Here is a 23,744-nt window from a genome sequence, read left to right on the forward strand (position 1 = left end):
AAGCTGGGAGAGCAATTCAGACTCATCTGCATGAGAAGAACAGGTACAAGAAGAGGCTGCAGTAGTGGCTGCCCACTTCAGAGCTGGGGCAACACAGACTGTCATGTGAAGAACTGGAGGAATATTCTCCAAAAATAAACAACAATTTAAATATCAGGAGGTTCCTCTTTCTTTCTTATACTGTGGAAGCTCTTGTATAATAGCATATGTGCCTGTAGGAGAGTTTAGCCCTGATCACATGTACTTTATGCTGGCAGCAATACAGCTCTGACCACCTTGTGGATTACTTGACCACTACACTGATGTGCAGATTAGACCTCTCTCTCAAAAAAACAGCTCTGGTAAGAAATGAAGACCGGGAAGCAGTTCTGCATTAGTGTGCCATTCACTTGAAACATCCTTAACTTACCAAAATTTTCACCTCCCCAGATGTCCATCTGGGTATCATATTTTCCCAGGTGATTAAACCAGGACTTGTCAATCACAAAGATGCCTCCTGCTATGACAGGGGTTCTGGAAGCGAAAACAGAAATACAGAAAAAATAATCAGACATATATGTAGTACCACAAACCTAATTTTAAATGGCAGACAATTTGTCCAGGCCTCATTTAAAAGAGAAAAATAGAAGAGCTGGAACATGAACCTCCAGCAGATTTCTGAGATGATTCTCACTAGATCATCCTCATGCCTTTGTTAGATAGTCTTCAAAGCACTACAAGAGCAATGCTGTGTCTTTTGCATTTACACAAATATGCACATTGTGAAGGAATGATGGGCACTGTTTGATGACTGTGTTCACCAATTAGACAGGATGTGACAGGCTGCTGCAGGTACTGCTCTGCTGGTAGCAAGCTGGTTGCTTCTGGAGTGCAAAACAGAGGCTCACAAATTACACAGAGGAATTAAATTATACTTTTACATTACAAATAGGGAGCTGTCTGCCTATACAGATAAGTACCATAACTCTTCATATTAGGATTTGTTACACACTACATATCTCAGAGCCATGTACCCTACAGTGAGGCTGGCAACAAGTGTTCCAGCCAACAGAATCTCTTGTCCATGGACATTCAGATTTAGTAGGTGGGTGTAATTCTATGCCCACATTACTAGGTAAGATTCAGTTTTCTGATCTGCTTTACACATATGGAATAACTGTTTATCTGCTTCATTCTTTAAGCTTTAACCTGAAAGATGGAAGTAACTAAAAAACCCCAAAGCAATTTCTGAGGCATCCAGAGTGTTGAGTTAGGGAGAACACAAGAACAAATATATAGAAGAAGAGGTGGCTTGTAGAGTGGCATTCATGATAGTAAATAATCACTACTCTTACAATATTCAGAGAGCAGTACTCTCACACTTAGGGTATAGACCTCAAGGTATTCAGAAAACAACATGACGAGTTTGTCATCATCAATGACAAACAGATGTGATGCCAAAATGCCAAGTGAATGCTGTGGCATTTTGTGCTCGTTTTTGTGCCCTGTACCCTCCTTGCCACACTGGTGAAGGCTTAGTAAAGGTATTTGGAGAACTGTACTCTGTCCATCAGAGTGTACCTTATAGACTGAGTTGGGTCTGTCCTGGACATCTTCTGCTCTATAGGAATCTGTTCCCACTTAAAGTGAAGGCTCCAGTCAAACCCTGAAAAGGAAAAAGACATGCCAAATTGGTTTTCTAATTGTAAAAACAGTACTACTAGCTTCAGTGATAGTCTGCACCTTTATATCACAGGCTATCCCTGTGTTCCTTCCCTGACCTCCCTCACAGTCTACCCAAAATGGCAACAGCCTATCCTAATGTAGGCCTCCCCAGCTTCTGTCTTGGCACCATCATTCCTTGGCATTACAGATTTCTCCTCAATTTCACTCCATATTCCACACTCTCAGGAGAGTGTTGTCAGGCTGAGATGTAATTGTATTTTGGCCACTTTCTTTTACCAAAGGCAAACCCTGTCTGCCAGAGTTATGAGGATTTAATAAAGGACTTTGTGGGATGTGATATATCCTGGGAACGAAGGCCTGCGGATCACTGTAACCGCCTTGTTTTTCAAGACTACCATGTATTTACAGACGGTCTATGGCGGATAGCAGAGCACAGCACAGTCACTAACTTGATACCATTGTTAAGGGTAGCCAAAGAACAGGTAGCCTTTGGCTGGCAAGCAGTGCAGAAGTGAGCCCCAGCCATAAAAGATGTAGAAGGGCACCACGAAGTGGGGCGGACACAGGAACAGTTGCAGCAAGTTCAGCTGTGAGGGAAGAGGTGTAAATGCTTTTCAGAAGATGCCATGAGACAGCCTGGCAGATCAAAGCAGCAACTGGAAGTGCCTGCCAGACTCCATTGTACATGTAGCATAGCAAGGACATGGTGGGAAATTTAAGCAATTAACTAAGTTCTAAAACTGCTAAATGTTATCAAGTGTATCAAGTTCAAGAAAATACTAGCTGAGTTTTGTTCTAACTCTTCAAAAGATCTGACTTTGCAAGTTGTAGAGAAGAAGGGACAGATAACCTGTCAGGAAAGATCATCACTGTTTTCTTGGAAAGCTGAAGAGAACACAACTTATTTATCATGCACTATCCCTGAGGTCTAACTTACATAAGCCATTAATTATACCCACCTCCCCTCAAATCTGCTGATGCTGCCAGGTAGGCAAAATTATCCAGGCTGATAACATCAATGATTGGACTCACCACTCGGGTATAATCCTGAGGGACAGAGAGAAAGGGGGAAAAAACCGAGTCAGGGTTTCTTGAATGTCCAGCAAAGCTGCCAGAGATCAGGAAACACAAAGTTGCACATGTAAATCTTTGTCTGGTTTCTCCAATATGGTTTTGGTAGCTGTGCAAGGGATCTGTGGCCACAAAATCCAAACACAGAGATGGTGGATACTAGCCAGCTGCACTCCATAGATGTGGGGAATGGAGTCGGATTCCAGTACCTAGGAATGCTGCTAAGAAACAGCTCTTTATTTCCCGCCCAAGTCACAGGGCATCAATCACTGTCCCAAGGGTTTCGTGCTTCCTTTTGATATTTGTTGACAGCACAGCTTCTGCTCAGCCATCCTTGAATTAACTCATTATCATCACCCTAGAAATTATCAAACCCCTAATAAAACATTTTCCTAAGAAGTACTATGAATCAAGACCCCACATTTAAGATTCATGTGCAGACTTTATAATGCATATGACACAATTGTATACATTATAATATGAAGGCATTGTGAGTACTTTATTGCCATTAAGGCATATAGACATTTACAGTTTTCTTTTGCAATCCTTTTAGTAAGTAGAAGTTGAACAATTTTTCAACATCACAAGACAGGGCATTAAAGACACTGTTGTGACAGCTGACATATGAGATGAAACTGAGCTGGCAATACCAGAAACAGCACCTTGTTATTAGACAGCTGCCAGCATCCATGCCTTTCCTATCAAACCTTCATTTTGTGCCTTACAATATCTCCTCATGAGGTACCACACTTGGCTAGGATGGGACATCCTTGGTAAGAGGATTCATGTTTTTTCCCCTCTGAGCTGTGATGGTTGCCCAGCCAGAGTGTGTCTGCCCAGCTTGAGACTCCAGCACCCACCTGGCAGCCTGGTGTGCCAGCCACTACTCCAACCAATCTGTGCCAGGACTGGCTAGGGCAAGACTGAAATCTGAAATAGGATGCACATCAAAAATGTAGGAAGTAGGTCAGAAATAGGTTGACTTGAAATCTTCTCACCAAAAAATTTGTATACTAGAATTAGCACACAGGCTTTTGCAATTCAGATCCCTCCCTAAAGAAATGAGTGAGGTTTTTCTGCTTAGGAACCCCTATGCTGGTGCTGCAGTGTGACTTAAACACCAATATGTAAAGTAAACATTTATGGGCTTTATTGAACAAGAATAAAAAGCAGAAGCTTTTATTTCATCATTTCTGAAGTTTCACCTACATCTGCTCTTTCATATTAAGCCAATAAGACATGATTACAAAGCACTATTAAAGCCTCCACCCCTTCTCCTGAGCCCTGTTACTTCATGGGATCCTCCTTTCAAAGGGGAACAATCACAGCCACTTGCAAGCAGGGCTTCTTCCATCACCTCTCCCCTGCCTTTTCTTACAGCAGAGCTGTATGATCTCTCCCTACAGCTCTACAGTGCAGTCGGGGTGACAGCTGCTAATATTTCTGCCTCGTTTTCATTCTTCCAGCCTTACATCAATCCTTTGCCAAGTGAACCATCAAAGGGAGTTCCCTGCACTCACAGGCAGCTTCTCTGTGATTGGAAGCTGCCTGTATGCAGGTGATGTATGGTGGCAACTCAGTGGGAACATTAATGGAACAAAAATTTTTGCAGTGACAAGGCAGAGGGGAGGGTCCAGTAGCAAGGGAGATGGAAACCATGGGAAAATTGCACAATGGATGCTGCCCAATGGGCTGTCCTACATACAGGTGCACAGGACGAGGAAGCACAATGCCTGCAGGAGACAAGAGGGACAAGTTGGTGGGTCCAGCATTCAGCACTGCATCCCATCACTCTGCACCTCCTGCCTTATCCCACTGGCAGAATCCCATCAGGGATCTGTTGCCCATCCAGCTCAGGCTGTACCTCGCTCTGTAACAGTCTGCCTGAGGAGTACCTTGGCAGGCCCTGTTATCACCAGCTCTGCTGATGCATGTGAGGGCAAAGAATCCAACAGCACAAGACAGGGCAGCTCCATCCATCCCAGAGCAGGACATGGTGCTCACCTCTTTCACTCTCTGAAGCATTGGCTGCAGCCACTCGCTGTTGACCTCACAGTGACTGTCCAAGAAGGTGAGGATGTCAGCAGCTGCCACTTCAGCTCCTCGCACCCGAGAGCGAATCAGCCCTGCCAGGAGAAAAGGACAGCAAAGGGGCAGGAAGGTTAGGAAAGGAAATGTTTGAGCCTCCTTCAGAAAAAATACTTTGTGTGGCTTTTACAGGGGAAGAGCAGGTGATTCTCCTACATCCCATCTCTATCAGGAGCAGAGAGCAGCTTCAGACAGGGCATACCCTGGGGGCAGTCAGATGAGCCCTCCCAGCACACAATGAATGACCTCTCCTATCACTTCTGTCCATGACACAGAACTTCCACCTGGCTCCTTGCTCCTCCCTTTCAGCCCTCCCCACAGACCCCTGGCTGCTGCCTGTTCACTCTCTCTCCGTTGAGCACCCTGCTGCCTCCATCACAAATTCCCCACAGCCAAATTCTCCTCTCTGCTTTTTGCCTTCCTTACTGCTTATCTGCTTTATTCCCATTTGTCCTTTACTCTACCCCGCAGAGATATCAGCCTGGCTCTCAGATTACTCCTTTCTTACAGACCACTCCACTGCGTGGGATGCTCTTTATGAACTAAACAGTCATTTTTGTCTCTCCTTCCAGATCCTGGCTCCAAACCTGGTGTGCACTGACAGCTTCAGAAATAAGCCAGCACATGTGAGTCAAACTAAAGAGCAGCTGGGAAAGTCAGAGTCATTTATGCACATAGCAGATATATGAGGAAAAACTTCCCTTAATTGTACCTCTTTATGGTAAATACATGATTGTTTTTTCTTCTCCTGTGTCTCCTACACAGCTTGTTATCTTGTGCTTGACAGTGCAAGAGTCAGCTTGTGTTTAAAAGGACAAGACTTACATCTGGATCTTTATTCACAAAGATCTTAAAATGTAGTATTTGTTCCAGCCAAGACCTCTGAACACCACTTGTCATTGTTTAAGTATTACATGAGACCCCTGAAGCCTCGGAGTTGATAAGCTGTGTTCTCCCTCCACAGAGCTTCCAAATGCTTATACTGAAAAAAACAAACCCTAAGAAACTGCATGCATGCAGCTGGGAGGCAATCAGGGGCATGTGGAAAAATAGGCAAAATCTTTCTACTGAGGAAATTTTGCACACTCACCTTCTCGATGGGTGTTTCGTAGACACTTGACCTTTGGGATCTTGGTAAGGAGCTGGCAGTCCTCAGCTTGGGGAAGGCAAAAAAGACATTTAGTACACATGCATGAATTATTTGGCTTCAACAGAGAGTCCCAATTAATTGTCCTCCTGCTTCTCCATGGGAGGAGAGATTCTGCTTTCACTTAACATCACATTAATCAGCCTGATGGCTTCAGTCCTGTTGTCTATAGAGTACACACAAGAGCACTGCCTGCTTGCTGTCCTCCTCAGGCAGCTGAGCCCATGTTTCCCAACCCTCTGAGCAGCCAGGCCTCCATCTCCTCTACTCAGCATTTCACAAGAACAATGGGGCATGTGCCAGCAGTGTGACACTGGGCACTAATGAAATGGAGGGAACACAGGGAAGCAGGACTGCAAATCACCAAAGAGCCAAGGAAAAGAGAGTTCTGTAACAAAAAGTGATCTTATTCGTTCTCTTTGCCTCCAGTGGCTCATCTGGGCATTTCCTGCCATTTGTTCTCAGGGCAGTTTCCACTTGATTTTATTTAATAAAGGTCACTGGGATATGACCTGCTTCCTTGGAGATACCATCACTTTGACACACAGATGCCTGACCAAGGGCTTTGGTGGCAGCTTGCCAGAAACTCCTGGCATCCCTCACTCACATTACCTAGGGAAGATGAGGGAGAGGAACAGTTACCTGCTCCAGCCAGATACCAAAGAGCACGGAGTCTTTCTGTTCTCTGTCATCCTCTCTATTCATGCTTTAGCAGATGTCATAGGAACACCAATTTCTAACTTGCTCTTTTTTTTTGCTCCATCAAATTCACCCCAATTTCCATGTTTATTACATATTCCTTTTCATGTCTCATGCTCCCTCTTTCCTGCTGTCATCTTCCTACAGACTGAGCACTCTGAGGAGAATGCCAAGGCCCTTAGCCAAAGTGCACCTCTCAGCACGTTCCTGTACAAGCATTTCCATTCTCGAGGATACGAGCAATCTGAAACACTGCTCTTACATCGGCACTTTGGCAGATGCTGCATCATCCAAGGAAAGTGGCAGGTGTGCTGACCTATAGAACATCAAGATTTTGCTGGAACTCTGCTACAAGGGAAGGCAATGCTCTTCTCTTTGCCAAGTCACAGCTTCAGGTATGAGAATCCTTATTCAGTTGTTCGCTCCGCAGGAGCGGAGCACATCACTCTGCCTGTAGCTACTTGATAAAGACAATAGACTCTCAGTATATATGGAGAAACTGAGGCAGGTATTAAAGGAAAGTGTCAGAACTCAAATGTGCTGAACTGCCTCGATGAACGTGCCTCAGAGAAGTGACTACGTCCACAAATACCCAGCTGCCAGTGAAAAAATAAGAGCTGTGACAGGACGGAGCCTTTTAAAAATCTTTCTATTAACTGAAGAGCCTAAATGGGAGTGTCTGGTTGAACCCCATGCAGAACAGGTACCAGAAATCCATCACTGTTGATCTGGAACACTTTGCCCCTTAAAACCTGAATTTTTAGGTGCAGAATGTGGAACACCTAGGATTGTTTGCCAGAAGTGCTCAGAAACAAATTAAACAGCTGAGCACAGCTCAGTACTGATTCAAAACACACTGTAAGGCCCTCAGAAACTTAAATCCCTCATCTCAGCATCCACCTTCAAAAACGTTTTTTTGCGGCCAAAGCTACATGAGCATTTAGCTTCAAAATCAAAACAACATTGCTTCCTTACCTCAGCAGGCCAAGGTGGGCATTCGCAGCTATCTGTAAAGTGCTCTGGAGGAGTAATTATCAATTATTATAAATGGTACATAACTCAATTGACCTTGAATCTAGAACACATCATGGGAGAAGCAAGAAGTCTTCTATCCCCACCACCTCACAACTACACAACAGCCAGGAGCAAGAGCAACCGTACAGACAGAAAGACTCCAGAGCCTCCAGTCTGCAGGTCTGGTGGAACTGATGCAATAGACACTCCGTCCCTGTGCCAAGCTGCAGAGGGAAGTATGGTGCTGTCCAAAGCAGTAATTCTGCCACAGCTTCCCACACAGTCATCTGGGATCCCAGGCACACGGAGGCAGACAGCCAGTCTCACCTAGGCCTGCCTGCAGGACCCCAGGCAGAAATTTTCTGTATGCTCCACTGCATCCTCTTCTTGTCCCTTGTTCTGTAAATACCTGCTCTGCTCATGTACACCATTGCTACATATAAATCTTACTAAACAGCTCACCAAATGGTGCATAATGAAACTTGACAGAGATCTCTGGCAACCTAGCAAAATCTGCCACACTGACAGAAAAGGAAGACCCAATGGAAAGAAAAAGAGAGGAAGAAGCTCTGGCCTCTGCCATGCATGGACACTAAACACACACTTCTTCTCTTTTTCTCCTGCATACAGACAAGAGGGAATCTGTGAGGGAGGAGGACTCCACAGAGCAAACAAAAAACAGGAAAACAGAAGGGAAGAAATAAGTGTAAAGGAAGTAGGTCCAAACTTACGATCTGAGCTGAAGTCATCGACCAAAATGATCTCCTGGATGAGACTGGGAGGGGTGCGGTTCAGAACACTGCAGGGACACAGAAAAGAAAAAGCCACTGTGAGCTGCCACAATAATGACCATGTTCGGACTGATAGAAATCTGCTGTGCTATGCGTTACAGCAGGAATACCAAACTCCAGTGAAGTGGAAGCAGTGCCCTTGCCCTTGTAACAGCGTTCACTGGCAGGCCCAAACTACAAGTGAGAATATCCCAGAGAGCTATGGCATCTCAGCCAGACCTTAGAAGGACCCACAGCCAGGAGCTGACTGTGGGACTTGCCTGGGGCAGCTAGCAAAGGATGCTGCAGCATGCTCTGCCCCTAAAGAGACGTGAAATGGAGAGAAGCACCTGTCCCGAGGCAGCCCGATGGTAGTTCCCATATGCCAGCCTCTCAGTAAAAGTCATCACTGCTGGAGAGCATAAAGAGCTGCCACTTTCCCCAGCAAGGATCTCTATCTCAATGCAACAGGTGTGACTTGCTTGGGTTTTCTCATCAATTCCCTTCCTTGGAAGGAAACATTGTCAGTATTCTGGATTTGGATTTTTTTCCCTGTCTTTTGGTTGTTACCTGTCTGTCTTTCAAACCAGCACCACACTCACTGAAAGCACCTCCTTTCCTCAGGCTGGTTGTACCACACCATGTAATACCCTTGAGTCTGCACTGAGTTTGCATCCACAGGACACACATGAGGAAAGCAGAAAAAAGCTTCTGCCCTCCTCAGATGTCAAAGCATTGTGGTACTCTGGAGTCTGAGTGGTTCAGTTCTGACTCCTTTATCAGTCTCATTCATTTAAAATGCTTGAACTCTTTTTCCATGGCTTTACTACCATCACATAACACATTCCCCCTTCAAGCCTCCTCCAACAAGCCTCCTCCTCTGTGCACAGGCAGGTCCTCATTAACTTGAACAAGGTTGCTCAGTGATGCTTAGGCAGTCCAATGAAGAGGGCAGTTATGCAAATTTTAATACTGAAAATAGAAGCAAACACTGCCCTCCTAGTTCTAGCAACCTGTCTCATTTTAGTGGCACCTGCTCTTTTGAGCAATACCGGAGAAAATTTTGGGGCTTTTTTTCTCTTTTGGATTTTGTTGTTGGTGTGGTTGCTTTATACAGGAAATAGACAAGAAGAATAGCCCCATACTTCCAGAAATGAAGGTGTAGAGAAATAAATTGCCATCTCGTTAAGTAACACCACTGATGGCTTTGCATACAGAACCAAAGCTCCCTCAGTTTGGAAGAGTTTTCTGCTTTCTCATACAGCACAATTCTGACTGTTCTGCTGCTCAGTATCACATCCCACACTATTTCAGATTCACGTTGCTTTATACGCCTCTGATAGTATTTGTATTTTGAGCTTACATGTCCCTAGATGACTGAGCTTGCATTTTCCAATGCTGAATCTCATTTGCTTCTCTTGGTTTATGTCTCTCTGGATCCTCTAGTATGGTGGGGTGGGAGGTGGGGGGATGTTCCTGTGCCATTCTAAGTGCAGCTTCTCCCAGAACAACCATCATCTGCATATTTTACAGACAAGGTTGCCCTGCACTGAAATTCTTGTCTGTGCAAACACAACGCAAAACAAGCCAGACAGACTGCAGTATAATGGCTGCAAAATAGTATTCTACACCTTCTTGCACTAGCTTGACTACTGGCAATGCTTACATTTTCTCCACAAGTTTCAGGTCTTCCAACTCAACGTAACTGGGAAAAAAGCCTCATTTTGTTCTCTGTTGTTCACTTGCCCACTGATTCCCCAGCAGAAAGAACATATCCCTTGAGGAGTTCACAGCTCATTGTACAGTGCCCTGTTCTTCTCTCAGCTCTGCAATAACTTGTTGTAAATCCTTGGGAAAGGTACTTAATCTTCTTTGCACTTTGTTGTCTCTGTCTTTTTAACAAGGAGCACAGTAGTCCTAATATCTCCCCTCACTGAGGTGTAGAGACTGCCATGACAAACATTTTTAGGCACAAAAATGTATTATTAGAATTCTAAAATCCAAATGACAATTGGCTTTTACAGCAGAAACATGGAATGTTCCCCCTTCATCTCATGGATTCCCTGTCTCCTTTGCCTTTTCTCACAGCTTCCTTCTTTCAGTATCAGATTCATTTCTCTCTTGCATGAACATGACATCAGCTCTGCCAATGAGTTTGTCTCCTCTGTCCATCCCCCCTGAGTTCACAGATAATCTTGTTTATTCTGGATGTTACCAGAAGAGTATATTTTTTCCCCTTGCTCTAAAATAATATCTTTTTTGCCATTATTTAAATTGTTCTTGTAATGAGATGCTACACCAAATGCTCTCGCATTACAGCAGCATTCTCTTAATCAGAATTTTTACAGGCCCTCTGCATTGCACTGAACCACTGACAGCTGTTCAAATCCATTGACTTAGAGCCTGATAATTCACCTTTACATTTGCATCAAAACCAAAAGGTTCCTGCAATAACAACTTTCTGAAATCAGAAAGAGAAAGAGAGGGACCAAAAAACAAAGCACTTGACTTTTTCTTCTGCAAGAATAGTCACAGCAGCAGAAGTGACGGTATGGCTTAATGATTAATCATGCATAGACATCAATCATATAAAATGCCTTTTGAGTGACAATTGTTTCTGAAGGAGAACAGGATGCCAAGCAAGTGACTGATGTGAGAGTGACAGCTATGTCCTAGCAAGGAAAGGAGATCAAGGCAGGCAAGCAGCTCTTGACTGACACACGTCTCCTGCAGGACTGAGGATGCCAACAACAAGCCATTTGAACTGGCATCTTCAAGGTTTTGTCTGACAGCCCATTTCCCATTCCCCCCCGCCCCCCGCTGCTATTCTCCTTCTTTAGACTCTTGCTGGATATTTTTAACCGGTTGTCTCCCTCTACACTGAAAACATATGGCTGAAGCCTACACCAGAAGGCAGGTATGCAGCCCGTGCTGCCTCTAAGACCAGGAGGGACAAGCAACAGTGCTTGAGGGAATACATGATTCCTCCTCACGGTCACTCCTCTATTTCGCCGTCTCCCTCGCACACAAACATTTCTCCCATTCGCAAGGAGCAACAACAGCGCATCATTCTGGTTGCTTCCACCCAGCAGCAGAGATCCCAGAGACAGGAGGGAGAAGTAGGCAACTGCTGAGGTGCCAGAGGCGTTTAAGTCCACGTGTTCACATGTGCATGTGAGGTTAGCAAGAAGGGTGTCCAGATCAGGATCTGGCCCCTAAAGCCACCAGCTTTAGATTACCTTGAAACAAGCCTGTGATATGGGAGTATCATCCCTGGGTCACTTCCCAAGATATTTTGGTACCAGCACTGCTACCTCATTGAGTTACCTCGCAGTAGGCCAGTATCTGGCTCAGGGGAGTGCATTTGGGCTCCCTTTGGGTTTAAGATCAGTTCAATCCCAGTACCTTTTTCATATACTTCATTCTAGAATTTCTCAAAATCTTATGGCTGGTTTTTGAGTGCCCAAATTCAGACACTTAAAAGCCACACTTGCAAAGACCTCACGTATGAAAATTTCCACTGGTAATACATTTTCTACTCATCTCAAAAGATTAGGCCTCTAAAATGTTTTCAGAAAATTTTGCTTTTAGTTCTGCTCATTTCCATCAGTTTTCCTCCTTGACACCCATTTCTCTTATAGCACCCTCACAGTGTAATCATGATAAATGAACTTGGGAAAAGGCCTATAATAACAGTGGAATCATATTTAACTTTCACCAGATGCATCTCAAATGGTTCATTCTAATTATCCAAATAACCATGCTCTACCTGGTTTAAGAAACCTTTTACAGATATAGAAATAATGACAAGCTGCAAGCCTGACTAGTCATCAGGTAAGCAAGCAGTGCAATTATACACTTCCTGTTGCTTAATATCACTGTGGTCCTCAGCAGACTGACAGCCAGGTCATAAACCCAACAGAACAGAACAGTCCTGTCCCTTTGATACTTGACTTATCCTGAAGTGCCAGGGATGCAAAGTAATTACATAGCACTGGTGCACTCGCTGTGTATGTGACTTGAGCAACAATTACACTCACAGCAGTAATTCAGCCTGGCACATTCAGATGAGTTTTGCTGAAAGATGGGACTCTCAGGTTACAGAAGAGGCCCTGAAGAGCTCTGTCAAATCCCTCTATAACATCAGTGTCAACCTGATGTTGTAAGTCAGACTTATGCCTATGCCTCTTCTAGCAGTGCAGCCATGATGTGAACCTGTACCTCTGTACCTCTTCAGTGCTCACAGTCGAGGCTGCTGGCCAATGCTTGGTTGTGTGGCACTGCAAATACTGTAAAGACCAAGGAGAACTCAGCCTTCAGGAGCTCTCATGAGACAGGGATCAATTATTGGCACTTCTGATGTGATTTAAGAAAGGAGTAAATCCATCACATGCACTGGCTGTAAACAGTCTGGCAATGAAGACCCCAGCTCTGGCCAGTGGTCTGAGAGGAAATTCCATCGACAGCACCATACACAGCAGAGTGCAGCCAGTTCCTCACAACAGCACTCCTCCAGTGGCAGCAGCATTGCAGGGACCAATCTGAAAAGGTGGGTCACCCAATTTTCAAGGTCTTTCTTGGGAGCTCTGGTTGCAGGAGACTAAATCTGAGAGACTGGTAATATCACATCTTAAGTGCTGTGTCCAGTTCTGGGCATTCCAGGACAAGAAAAAGTAGGACATACTACCATGGTTTCTCAGCAGCTATTTACTGTCTGACCTATGACTGGAAAGACAGAAATCTCCCCCAGCTGCCCTAGCAGCACCATGATTCCAAACAAGTCTGCCTGTTTTCTGGACAGTGACTCTGTAGGACTCATTGTATGGTTCAAATGAAAGGAAAATAACAGAAATAAAAAGACAAAACATGTCAATGTAATATATACAGGTCTCTGGAAACTCAATAACATCAAACTTGGTGGCAGAAACCCAGCCTGCCAGACATGAGAACAACTGGAAAACACCTGTTCTTTATTCACATAGCACATTTCTTTAAGTCCACAGGACCTGTCAAGGGCAAGAAGTGGCAATGACGAATAATGCATTGCTGTTAGTGATACCATCAGCTCAAACTGTTACACAGACAATTCAGTCCCCCTTCAGCCTCAACGGGCTGTTCCTGGGCCTGCTTGCAGGCTTCAGACAGGTTGAGAAATTACTTAATAAGTTAGAGAAGCCAGAGAGTTTTTTTTCTGTGGAAACTAAAAGGAAAAGAGCCTCCCTGGGTTCTGTGGGGGGGCGATGGAAGAGGGCAGTGAAGGAACAGCTGGAACATCACTTTCTGGTACAGATGACTGCAAGCCTCCATGTATCTGGGGTTGCTGACAGACCCTATGCCACCAATTTACTTAGCTAGAATTGGCCACTGCGGATACTCAGATATGATGAGACACTGGTACAAGATAGCAAGTGTTCTGCAGGCTCAGCAGGAGCTGTGTGCAAAGCCCCAGGGAGCACCTGGTGGGCCATCAGGTTCAGCAACTATTTACCAGCCAGGGACCCTGTGCAAGAACTCGGTCTCCCTGAGACTTTGTACTTGAGAGACTTGCAAGCTACACTCCTGCCCGCACTGAGCCAGCCTCAGCACCTGTAACACGTGCCCCAGCTGGGAGCTGGCCGCTCATTCCTGTTTATGGAACACAGCCCCTCCCAAGCCTCCACCCTTCTGCTGCTCCTAGCAACACCCAGTGTTCCCTTTGGTGCCTCCTCACTCTTCCAAGCCAAGCTCACACAGACTGTTCTCACCTGTGGATGCAGGCTCAGCTACCCTTTCTTGCTGCTCATGATTCCCCGGATTGGATCCGTACAGTGGCTAACTGCAGACATGCTGTGCATTTGCAGATATGCCCACAATGCCAATCCAAGCCTCTGGCCTGTCCTAGTGGGCCAGCTTGAGAGCAGAACGCTATCACACAGGGAACTGCAGCCACCCTGCTTGTGTAGCTGCAGCAAAATGCCCAATTTTCCACTGGGGCACTCCCAGACTCTCCCATCCAGGCCCGGCAGCCCAGCTGAACTCACCTCTTCACCGTGCGGAGCAGGGTGGACCGCGCCTCGTTGTGGAAGGTGATGATGAGACTGGTGGCTGGCAGGTCAGTGTCATAATGTACAGAAGTGCACCTGCAGAGAGAAGTGTGAGCAGAAGTGTGAGCCAAACATTACCCAACAGTAGCCACTGCAGCAGTGTACCTGGGATGTCTAAAAAGAGACAATGCTAAAATATGCGAAAATCAGAATCAGCACAGTTGAGCTGCAGCAAGGGAGGCCTCTGCAGGCCCTGCACCAAGGCTGGCAGAGCTTAAAAAGAACTGTGCCTATTGAAAAGCAATGTTTGGAGGCTGTGATACCTAAACTCACAAAGCTACATGCTAAGGAGGCCATGTAGGTTTTATAGTAAACTAAGTTTCAGTAGTGGATTCTAGTCCCTGGATTTACCTGTGATTCACAAAACATCTTGTTTATTCATGCACAGGACATAGACAAGCTAATGATGCATGGAGCTGGTTTACCCAGGCATTGCTGTATAAAGCACTTCAAATTCTTTGAACACAAAACTTCATAGAAAGTAAAACACTAACTAGTTCTGTGATCTGCATTAGGGAGTTTCTGAGGCTCAACACTAATGGACCCGCTGGCAATGAAGAGCAATTCTTTCTATCTTTTCATCTGACTTGGTAATGTTAGGTACATACATACATTCTCACACTCACAACCAAGTATTAACTTGCACCAGGCAGCTTCTCCCTGTGGAGAACCAAGTTTCTGTGAGGGGAACAACTCACAGATGTGAATCCTGAATGCAGTTCTGGCAGATGCTAAGCATGGCTCATTTGGGCTGCCCTGCTCCTCCAAAGCGTCTGCCTTCTTAACTTTCAGACAGTGCCAGACTGCAATCAGACTGCTCTAATTTCCTGCTTGATGAAGACATACCTTCTTGTAACAACTCAAGGCTTTACATAGACTGAATCTCCATCCTGAGAGGGAATACAATGCACTTTTTAGACCCATTACTTGTACTTCCACACTTACTTACTATTCTTTAATGAGTATTGCTAAACTGTTATTGGTTTTATCATCACTTTCAATCCTACTGGTTTGACTTTTTCATTGCAGTGTTTTATTAAGGAGACAGCAACTTCACACAGCAATTTCCAAACATACAGAGAAACCTGATAAAGTGGACAATGTGAGAACAGACCTGAGATCAACCATATTTATTATTGTTTTAAAGTAACTCCATGATGTAATGCATACAAAATGTATTAAGGAATCAGGAAGTGGAAAAGCAGAAGAGGCTGATGTATGTGCTACTTGGGGAAGTTTTCCCAATATTTCAGCATTACTGCAGCATCACAGAGAACAAGGACAAGGTCTGTGCTTGAAAGTTGACCCTCTCTTTGCTTTGGATCAAAGAAACAGCTATGCTAAGACAGAAGGAGCTTGTAGGATGTGAAGCCAAGTATGTCCATGCTCTGCCCTGGGCGCCTGAGGAAAAATTGACATTTTAGTGACCTACAGACTTTCCCCACTCCTTAAACAAAGAGCCAGGTCCACACTCTAACTTCTATCAGCTGAAATAAGTCCTCATCCTGAGCTGCCATCCCAGCAACTATTCCAATATTGTTGTGACATAAGATAGTGAAGCACAGATCACTCATTTCCAAATTGCTCTCTATAAAAGGGAGAAACATGGAAATTGGTTTCTTTGTTCTGATTATTTAGTACTTTGGACTCTCCATTACTCAAGGGAATCCTTGAAAAGCTGGGTCTGAAATGGCTATACATTTGCAGGGAATCACATGTATTTTGCTCTTCTGACTGAAGTGCACAGATGAGGCTCTTCACAAAAAGCATGCTCTGTATGGTATTACAGATCAAAATAAACAATAATTCACCTTGGAAGTGAGCTGGTTTTAGGCCAGAACATGACAGCAGATTAAGAGAAAACAGCGATTTTGCATGGCAGGGAGACTTGTCAGCAACACAGAACACGGAACCATTGCCTCTGAGTCACCAGGAAGCCAGTCCCAGATACTGTGCTGGAGAACAGCAGCACAACACTTGGATCCCATAACAATTGTCCTGACTGCTTGCCTTCAAAAAGCACTCTGAGGGCTGTCAGTGCTGGCAGGCTCTCCATGTCTCCTGGCATCCCTTTCACAATTTCAATCAAATTAGATGCCTGGTTTCCTGCTCACATCAGCTGTGAAATGTTGCTTTGCAACCATACATACCTAGAACCATAGATTGTTCTAGGTAGAGTCTACGACTGAAGTAGACCATTGTACACTATCCTATTACTATTAAACCTACAGTTTTCAAGAATCTTTTTGTACTAAAGCATTACCTTCTTGTACTCCAGAAACTACAAAATAGTTACCCAAGCACTAACAGCAATTTAAGGGCGACTTTTTTTCAGCAGAATAAATACACCCTCAGTGAAACAAGGACAGAACAACAAGCACTTTGCAAGACACAAAACACACTGCATTTGCATGTTAGTTTCATCCCTACCCCAGCAGCCCTCATGCAGTGATGTTCAGGCTGGAAAGAAGCACCAAGCCAGCTTCAGGCAGCCAGGGCACAGCAGGTGAGGAACACCAGACTAAAGCAAGGCTGCAACAAAGGTGTACTTTGCAGCCAGGGCAGAAGGATGCTGAGAGAAGCTATGAGTGTGGGAGCAGCTGGGCAAAAAAAAAAATTGTCCAAGGAGCAATCCGAGCTGCAGTGGAGGGTGTGCTAAAACAAGATGATGTCTGGACCTGGAAAAAGAGATGTTAGAAAAGTCTCAAGCTGCGACTGAATTAGTCAAGGTTCTCCAAGCATTTGAGACCCTTCCAGAAGAACCATGAAATTCAGTGAAACAGTGGACCCCAGCTGGCAAAGAAAAACCCCAAATATCCTTTGCCAACATTGCGGACCGCCAGTGGGGAGCAGTGCCTCCTGCAGCAAGCAGCAGCCAGGGCTGGGAGCAGGGGCTGCGGGGTACCTGTAGTGCCTGGTGTCCCGGATGGGTCGGTCGCTGCTGAGCTTGTCACTCTCCAGCTGGTTAAAGGCGTGCTGGCGGTAGGGGTCCTCTCCGGCCTGCAGCACCTTGGAGGACAGGTAAGCCTTCTCGTCAAAACCCCGCCGGCTGCTCTTCTCTCCCTGGGGAGCCCTCGTCATCTAGAGCAGAGACAAGCATCACAGCATCAGGGAGAGCAGCTGGCCCACGTTTAGACAGAGGTAATAAGTTCAGATGTTGCCACACATCTGGACTTCACTCAGGTATGGGGGAAGGCAGGACAGGCAAGAGCTTGGAGAGGAAAGCAGGAGTCCTCACAGATAGGGTGCTAAAACTGCCATCTCTGAGGAAGATTGCAGGCTTCGCTATCCTTACTGACTGAGCTTAGGATGAAAGCTGCTGTTCCTGATGGCTCAGGCAGAGCCAAATTCCCTTTAGCACCTGTTACACAGAATGTGTGAGACTGCAGGCATTTGGAAATCCTTCCAGGCAATGAACGTCTGAGAGCAGTCTCCAGCCAAGGTGGATGAGACACCGGATTTTGAGGAAAAGCAGTTTCAGCCTTTCAACAATCACTACCGCATACAAACACCGAGGCAGCTGATTTACTAGGTGCCCTGCTGGGCCTTGCTCAGACTTACCCAGTCTCACAGATGTTCCTGATACAGCTGAAAGCTGCACATGACCATCCTCAGCACCCCACAAAAGTTAAAAGTCCAGGACCACCCCTCTCCTCTCCTAATTTTCCTCTAACTTTCCTAGGCCCCAGAGTCAGTACAATATCAATGCCTGAAAACCATTCATTAGGATCATAAGCTCTAGCCCTCTCTTAGGTACATGATTCTGTTTGGAAACAACCTACAAACTCTAAAAATATTTGCTCAAAGCAATCAAGACTGTTTATACAATAAAAGTAGTTTAACAAATTATCTGTGGTAGCTGCTTGATAGACCAAATAATGAAGATGACAAAGTACTTCCAGCCTTGCAAGGGAATGCTAGAGCTCCCTAAAACTGCTGCAAGAGGCAGATACGAGCACCTACACATCTCATTCAAAGCACTAGATAATCCCCAGATCTTGAGATCCTTTTATGTAAAATAGCTTGGATACTCTTTAATACTAGGTTTGAATCACATTTCTCCCTCTGCTAAAGGTCTCCTTCTAGGAGTTACAGAGGGCAGGAGACCAGAGAATGGGCCCCAGTAACACACAGCATGTTGGTTGAGCCATCCTAGTGGGTTGAGAAAGAATTCAAGAGACCCAACACCACAGCAAATTACTTAAGCAGGAGAGTGCTTAGAAGAGCATTCATCTCTGCAACTTTCTCTGACAAGGGCTACCCTTCAGTGCAGACAGCCCTAGCAGAACCAGACCATCAGATAAGATGATGGCAAATGAAATTCAGCATAGAGAAGTGCAAGACAATGAACATTAGAAAAAATAAATTGAACCACTGATGTACATCGATGGATTTCAAATGAACCGTGACCACTCAGGCTAGAGATCTGAGCATCCCCGTGGACAGCTCAAATGAAACCCTGCACTCAGTCTGCTGAAATGGGAAATGCAGCAAATTGAGTGCACTGCAAATAGGACAGAGAAAACTGAAACCGTCGTGAGCGGTTATATGAAATCAGTGACAGCTCAGCAGCCATGGCCAGAGCACTAGCTTTGTCAAGCCTGTGTCTGGAAGGAAGCTACTGGAGGATGAAGAGAAATTAGAGGTTAGGACTATTCCATTTGGAGAGAAGATTAATTAAGTCAGAAAAAAAAAATTAAGGTGGGCCATAAAATTATACCTTATACAGCCAAAGTTAGCCTGATGCTAAGATTTCCCTTCCTCACCATACAAGAATGAGGCAAACATCTTTTCATGGGGAAAAAAATAAAAAGAGCTATTCTTTTCAACACTGAGGAATTCTGTCAGCCACTGCACAACCAAGCCAATGTTTATGGATCTGCCCTTGTGTAGGACACACATAGGCACACTCCAGTGGGTGAGTCTGCCTCTGTTCTGCTCCTCCAGGAGACTGCCCTGCTCTGCCACCCCTTCTCCAGGGATGCTGCTGACATCCCCTCTGCCCCTTGCAGCCACCACCACATCACCTGGGCATGGTGCTGGGTTACAGGAACATCTTGGAACAACTGTTATGGCTGGTTGAACAGCCTGCTGCCTAGAACCTCCCTTGAATTTGTATTTTCAGTATGATGAGAAAATAATTGCTTTCATACCTCTAAAAACTGAAATGTATTCTTTCCTCAAATCATACAAGGAGTATTGTCAAACTCAGCTTCCATTTCTCTTTCTCCTTTTGCCCTAGAAAACAATGCTGTTTTGAAGCAAAAGCCCAGTTTATCACACACCTTTAAATATTTTGCAGTCATTTGCTTGCCCTTTGATACCCGTCTCTTGTCCCTCCAAGTCCCATAAAAGCGACAGCTGTTTTTGGTTTATGTTGCCAGGAACATACTAGAAAATGCTAGAAATGACAACAGATCTTTAGGAGACATTTTTCCCAGGACAGTGTGAGGGATGGGGGTCCCTATAGTGGGGAGCAGGGTCTGGCAGCCGAGGACAATCCTACACCCCAGAAGTGGGCACCGGGGCAGGGGCACCAGGGCAGCCTCACCCCGGGAATCAGGCACCTCTCTGGGGAAGGGCAGGATGAGGGCCCACCTTTGGCTGGGCCCATGGCTGGGCAGGGCAAGGATATTGGGAATTGGAGACCAGCCCTGCTGCAGCATCACTGGGGCAGGGGCTGTGGGACCCTGGGGTCCTGGCCAAAGGCAGGGAGGGGAGAGTCCCAGGGAGTGGACAGGGACAGGGAGGCCTTTTATTGCCCTAAAAACCATGACATACTTCAACTTGAACTATCAGGGGTAATTCTTCTAGATACCATGGTAGTCACATTACTTACACAACCAAAAGTGGTAAAATATCACTGGGAAATGACTGTCAGTTAAGAGTTAAGTCCCACTTGTGGTTTTATCTCAGATAGTATCTCTATGTGCTCTCTTCAAATGGGGAAAAGATAGGATTCAGAAGATGATAGCTAGGAGGGCCTGGCCTCAGCTTCCAGAAAGACAGCTAATCAATAGATAATCAACAAGTAACCCAACATCCATCTATAAGCACCAAGAAGATAACAAGGTAATAAATAGGAGCTAACTGAGATTTGTCAAGACCGAGTCATGTCAGGCCAAACTAATCTTCTTCTGTGATGGAGTAATCAGGTTCAAGGGTATGGAGAAGCAGGAGACAGATACATCATGACTTTGATAATGCTTTTGGTAGGGGCTGTTAAGATGCTGTCATTAGCAAGCAGAAAAAAAAATACTCTGGATGAAACTACTGCAGAATGGGTGAAACTGGTTGGAAAGCTACTAGTGGAGCATAATTATTAGCTGTTCACTGTCAAAGCAGAGGGCTAAGAGCAGGTCCTAGGGGTTTGTTCTGGATCCAGCACTATTCAGTATTTTCATAAATTCCTTGGATATTCAGACACAGTATGTTTGTCAAATCCATAGGAAATCCAGAAAAAATGTTAGACTCATTGGGTAACAGGATTAGAATTCAAAATTATCTCAATACATGGAAAATACATTTGAAAACAATAAAAGCAATTCAGTAAGAGCACTGCAGACCTTTATAGTTCACCAAGTCTGTGCTGGCACAGAACATGGCAGAGACAGCATGGTAACAACTCCCCAGAAAAGCCCTAGACATTCCAGCTCATTACAAACCACACGACAGCAAAGTCAGATTGAAAAAGCAGAGCAAACACAATCCTGAGTGGAGCCTAGACAGCTATGAACTAGCCTGACAAAGCAAATATAAAGCTTAGCTTTAAGGACTGACTTGCTTTAACAGATTATATTCCTAGAATGTAGATGTTGCACTACAGGACATTTATTGCTGTGAAGTCAAATGATACTTGACAGGAACAGTACAGGTTCTCTATGAAACCCTGCCAAACACTGTGAGAAGGGCAGACTAATGTCTACCCCCCTGTTTCCTGTCTCTTCACCTTAACACCTCTCACTTCAGGAAGCAGTCAATATAAGCAGATATTAGCTTTAGTATATTAAAGGCATATTATGTACAGCTGAGTGCAGAGTCAAGACTTTTACCATACCAACTGGACAGTTCATACTCCTAGGTCCTTTATGTAGTTACACACCCTGTATCCCCACGCCTGGGGCTGGAACTACAAGTGTGAGTTAGGGGAGCAGAAGAGCCCAGTCCCAGTTCCTTATGACTGACGATCTCTGATAGATCAAAGGGGAAAAAAAGCTATATGAAAGCAGAAATAAAGATGAATAGGCACTGGAAATGTCAATGTCTAGACTAGGGATTAGCAAACAGTTTGCACAAATTAAGTTTTGTCCCAAACATTGCTGAGACCTCCAAAATAATCACATATCAAAATTTCAGGAAATACTGTAATCTTTCTAATCTTATTTCACCCTTTCTTATTTTCATATATGATTTTTCCTTTCAGTGACAGAATGGACTCAGGTGCTTTTCTGCTGTTGAAAGCATGTTCTGATTTGTGTTTTGATATGGTTCAAGAGACCAGAAACTATTTAAATAGCAAAATTAACTTTGTAAGCGAGGGATTAAGGTAAAGGAATTAATGCCATGCATGTCTATGAAAACTTGAGAGCCTCATTTCTCAACTAACACAGGGATATTCCTCTAGGCATGACTCCTTGTGAAATAGCAAGACTATAATAGAGACAGTGCCATTCATCTCTGGCATCTCTCTGCCATCAGACACAGGCACACCAGCTGCCACATCGTGCTAACAGCCACTAAAACCAGAGCTAGGGAATTCAGGGTCCCAAGGTGCATTTTTTTAACAGCAGTCTTGGCCAAACTCAAAAAGAATAACCATACTCCAGGGGTCATGAGGAACCACTACTTAATTAGAGTAAGGTATGTAAAACTCTCAAAGGTAAGTGCAATTAATCATTTAACAGTTACTGTGAAATTAGTCCAGCAGCAGTTTTACATGACAGGATATACTTTGCAGCTCTTGCACTTCCTACAAGCGTTAGTGCCAGTACAACAAATGGAGCAGGGGGTGCCATGCTTCTCCTTCGTTTCAAGCTCATTTTCACAATTGCCTCAGCTCTGTCAAAACCCGGAAGTGAAAAGCATCAATTCCAAGCCATCCCCACTAAGTGTATTTCCATGGAAGACCTAACTGACCAGGAAGGTCTAATTGACCAATATGGACACAAAGCAAGCCAGGGAGTAACAACTTCACCAAACCTTCTTCCCTCTTGAGGCCCCCCTTCAATTTACCCTGCTGCTGTGTCCCCCGACCCTGCCAGCACCTCCCTCCCCGCCACCTCTGTCCAACTCCCCCCAGCAGATTTCTCTCCTCTGAACTGGTTTAATGCCAGTTGCAACCCATCATACTGAGATACAAAGAGATACGTGTCTGGCTATGCAAATCCTCATCCCTCAGAACAAAGGTAAGAGCGAGTTCCCCTCTGCAAACCCCGCTGGTGGTATCGGGGCCTGCAAGGCGTGACATTTCTCTGCAGGCTCACTGCACATGCACCACACACTGTCCCAGTGACCTGAAGCCAAGTCCCAGAGAGGACAAGCCAGCACAGCACAGCCACCAGCAGTGAGCTGCTGGGAAGCACAGCAGCCCTTGGGGATGCTGCAGGGACGGGTGCTGCTGAGCTCTGTAACCCATATGCTGGCACAGGGATGGGCTGTGACCCGCACAGATCACAGCCCACCACTGAGGGCTGCAGCAATTCTCAGAAAATTCCAAGGGTGCAAGCTACTCTCTATGGGCTGAACCTGGAAGATCACATGAGCTAAATGCCTGTTGCCAAAAAGCATTTGCTTTAGAGGGTGTGTTGCATTTCCAGTCCACACTAGGAGCCCCAGTGCGCACATGGCTTTTGTTACGTCTCATGAAATAGTCTGTACAGTTCTCCAAAAAACTGTTCCTAGTCCTTAGAGACAAAAGCCTGTGCCTGACAGCACAGGGCCTATTTTATTCACGCTTTGTTAAACTGTGTAAAGCATTTTAAATGTGGTTTGGGAACCATGCACTTATGGAACTTCTACAATGAAATTTTAATAAAAATTACCACAGTTAAATAGAACCATCACTGTTCTTTGAGAAGTGCAAGTGCTGACAGCAGAGCCCAGAGACCAATTTGAATGTTTCATTCGTAGCTTGCATAAACTGGAGTAACACAATGGAAAAAGTAAAGCAACTTGATCAGCTCCCATGGCACCTAACTAGTCACCAAA

General features: G+C 45.0%; 1 protein-coding gene across 2 annotated transcripts in view; it reads right to left on the reverse strand.

Annotated features, from left to right (window-relative positions):
• GALNT16 (polypeptide N-acetylgalactosaminyltransferase 16) overlaps positions 1–23,744 on the reverse strand; it is a 74,830-nt gene that overhangs the window by 19,940 nt on the left and 31,146 nt on the right. For both annotated transcript variants that reach the window (XM_066321366.1, XM_066321365.1), the window contains exons 2-9: positions 17,443–17,618; positions 14,475–14,573; positions 8,416–8,483; positions 5,915–5,980; positions 4,741–4,862; positions 2,625–2,712; positions 1,561–1,645; positions 410–513 (exon numbers count right to left, since the gene is read on the reverse strand). In XM_066321366.1, coding sequence (XP_066177463.1) covers positions 410–513; positions 1,561–1,645; positions 2,625–2,712; positions 4,741–4,862; positions 5,915–5,980; positions 8,416–8,483; positions 14,475–14,573; positions 17,443–17,618 — 808 coding nt within the window. The remainder of the gene's footprint in view (positions 1–409; positions 514–1,560; positions 1,646–2,624; positions 2,713–4,740; positions 4,863–5,914; positions 5,981–8,415; positions 8,484–14,474; positions 14,574–17,442; positions 17,619–23,744) is intronic.

This window comes from Sylvia atricapilla, chromosome 6 (assembly GCF_009819655.1).
Source record: "Sylvia atricapilla isolate bSylAtr1 chromosome 6, bSylAtr1.pri, whole genome shotgun sequence".
NCBI classification, from domain to species: Eukaryota; Metazoa; Chordata; class Aves; order Passeriformes; family Sylviidae; genus Sylvia; species Sylvia atricapilla.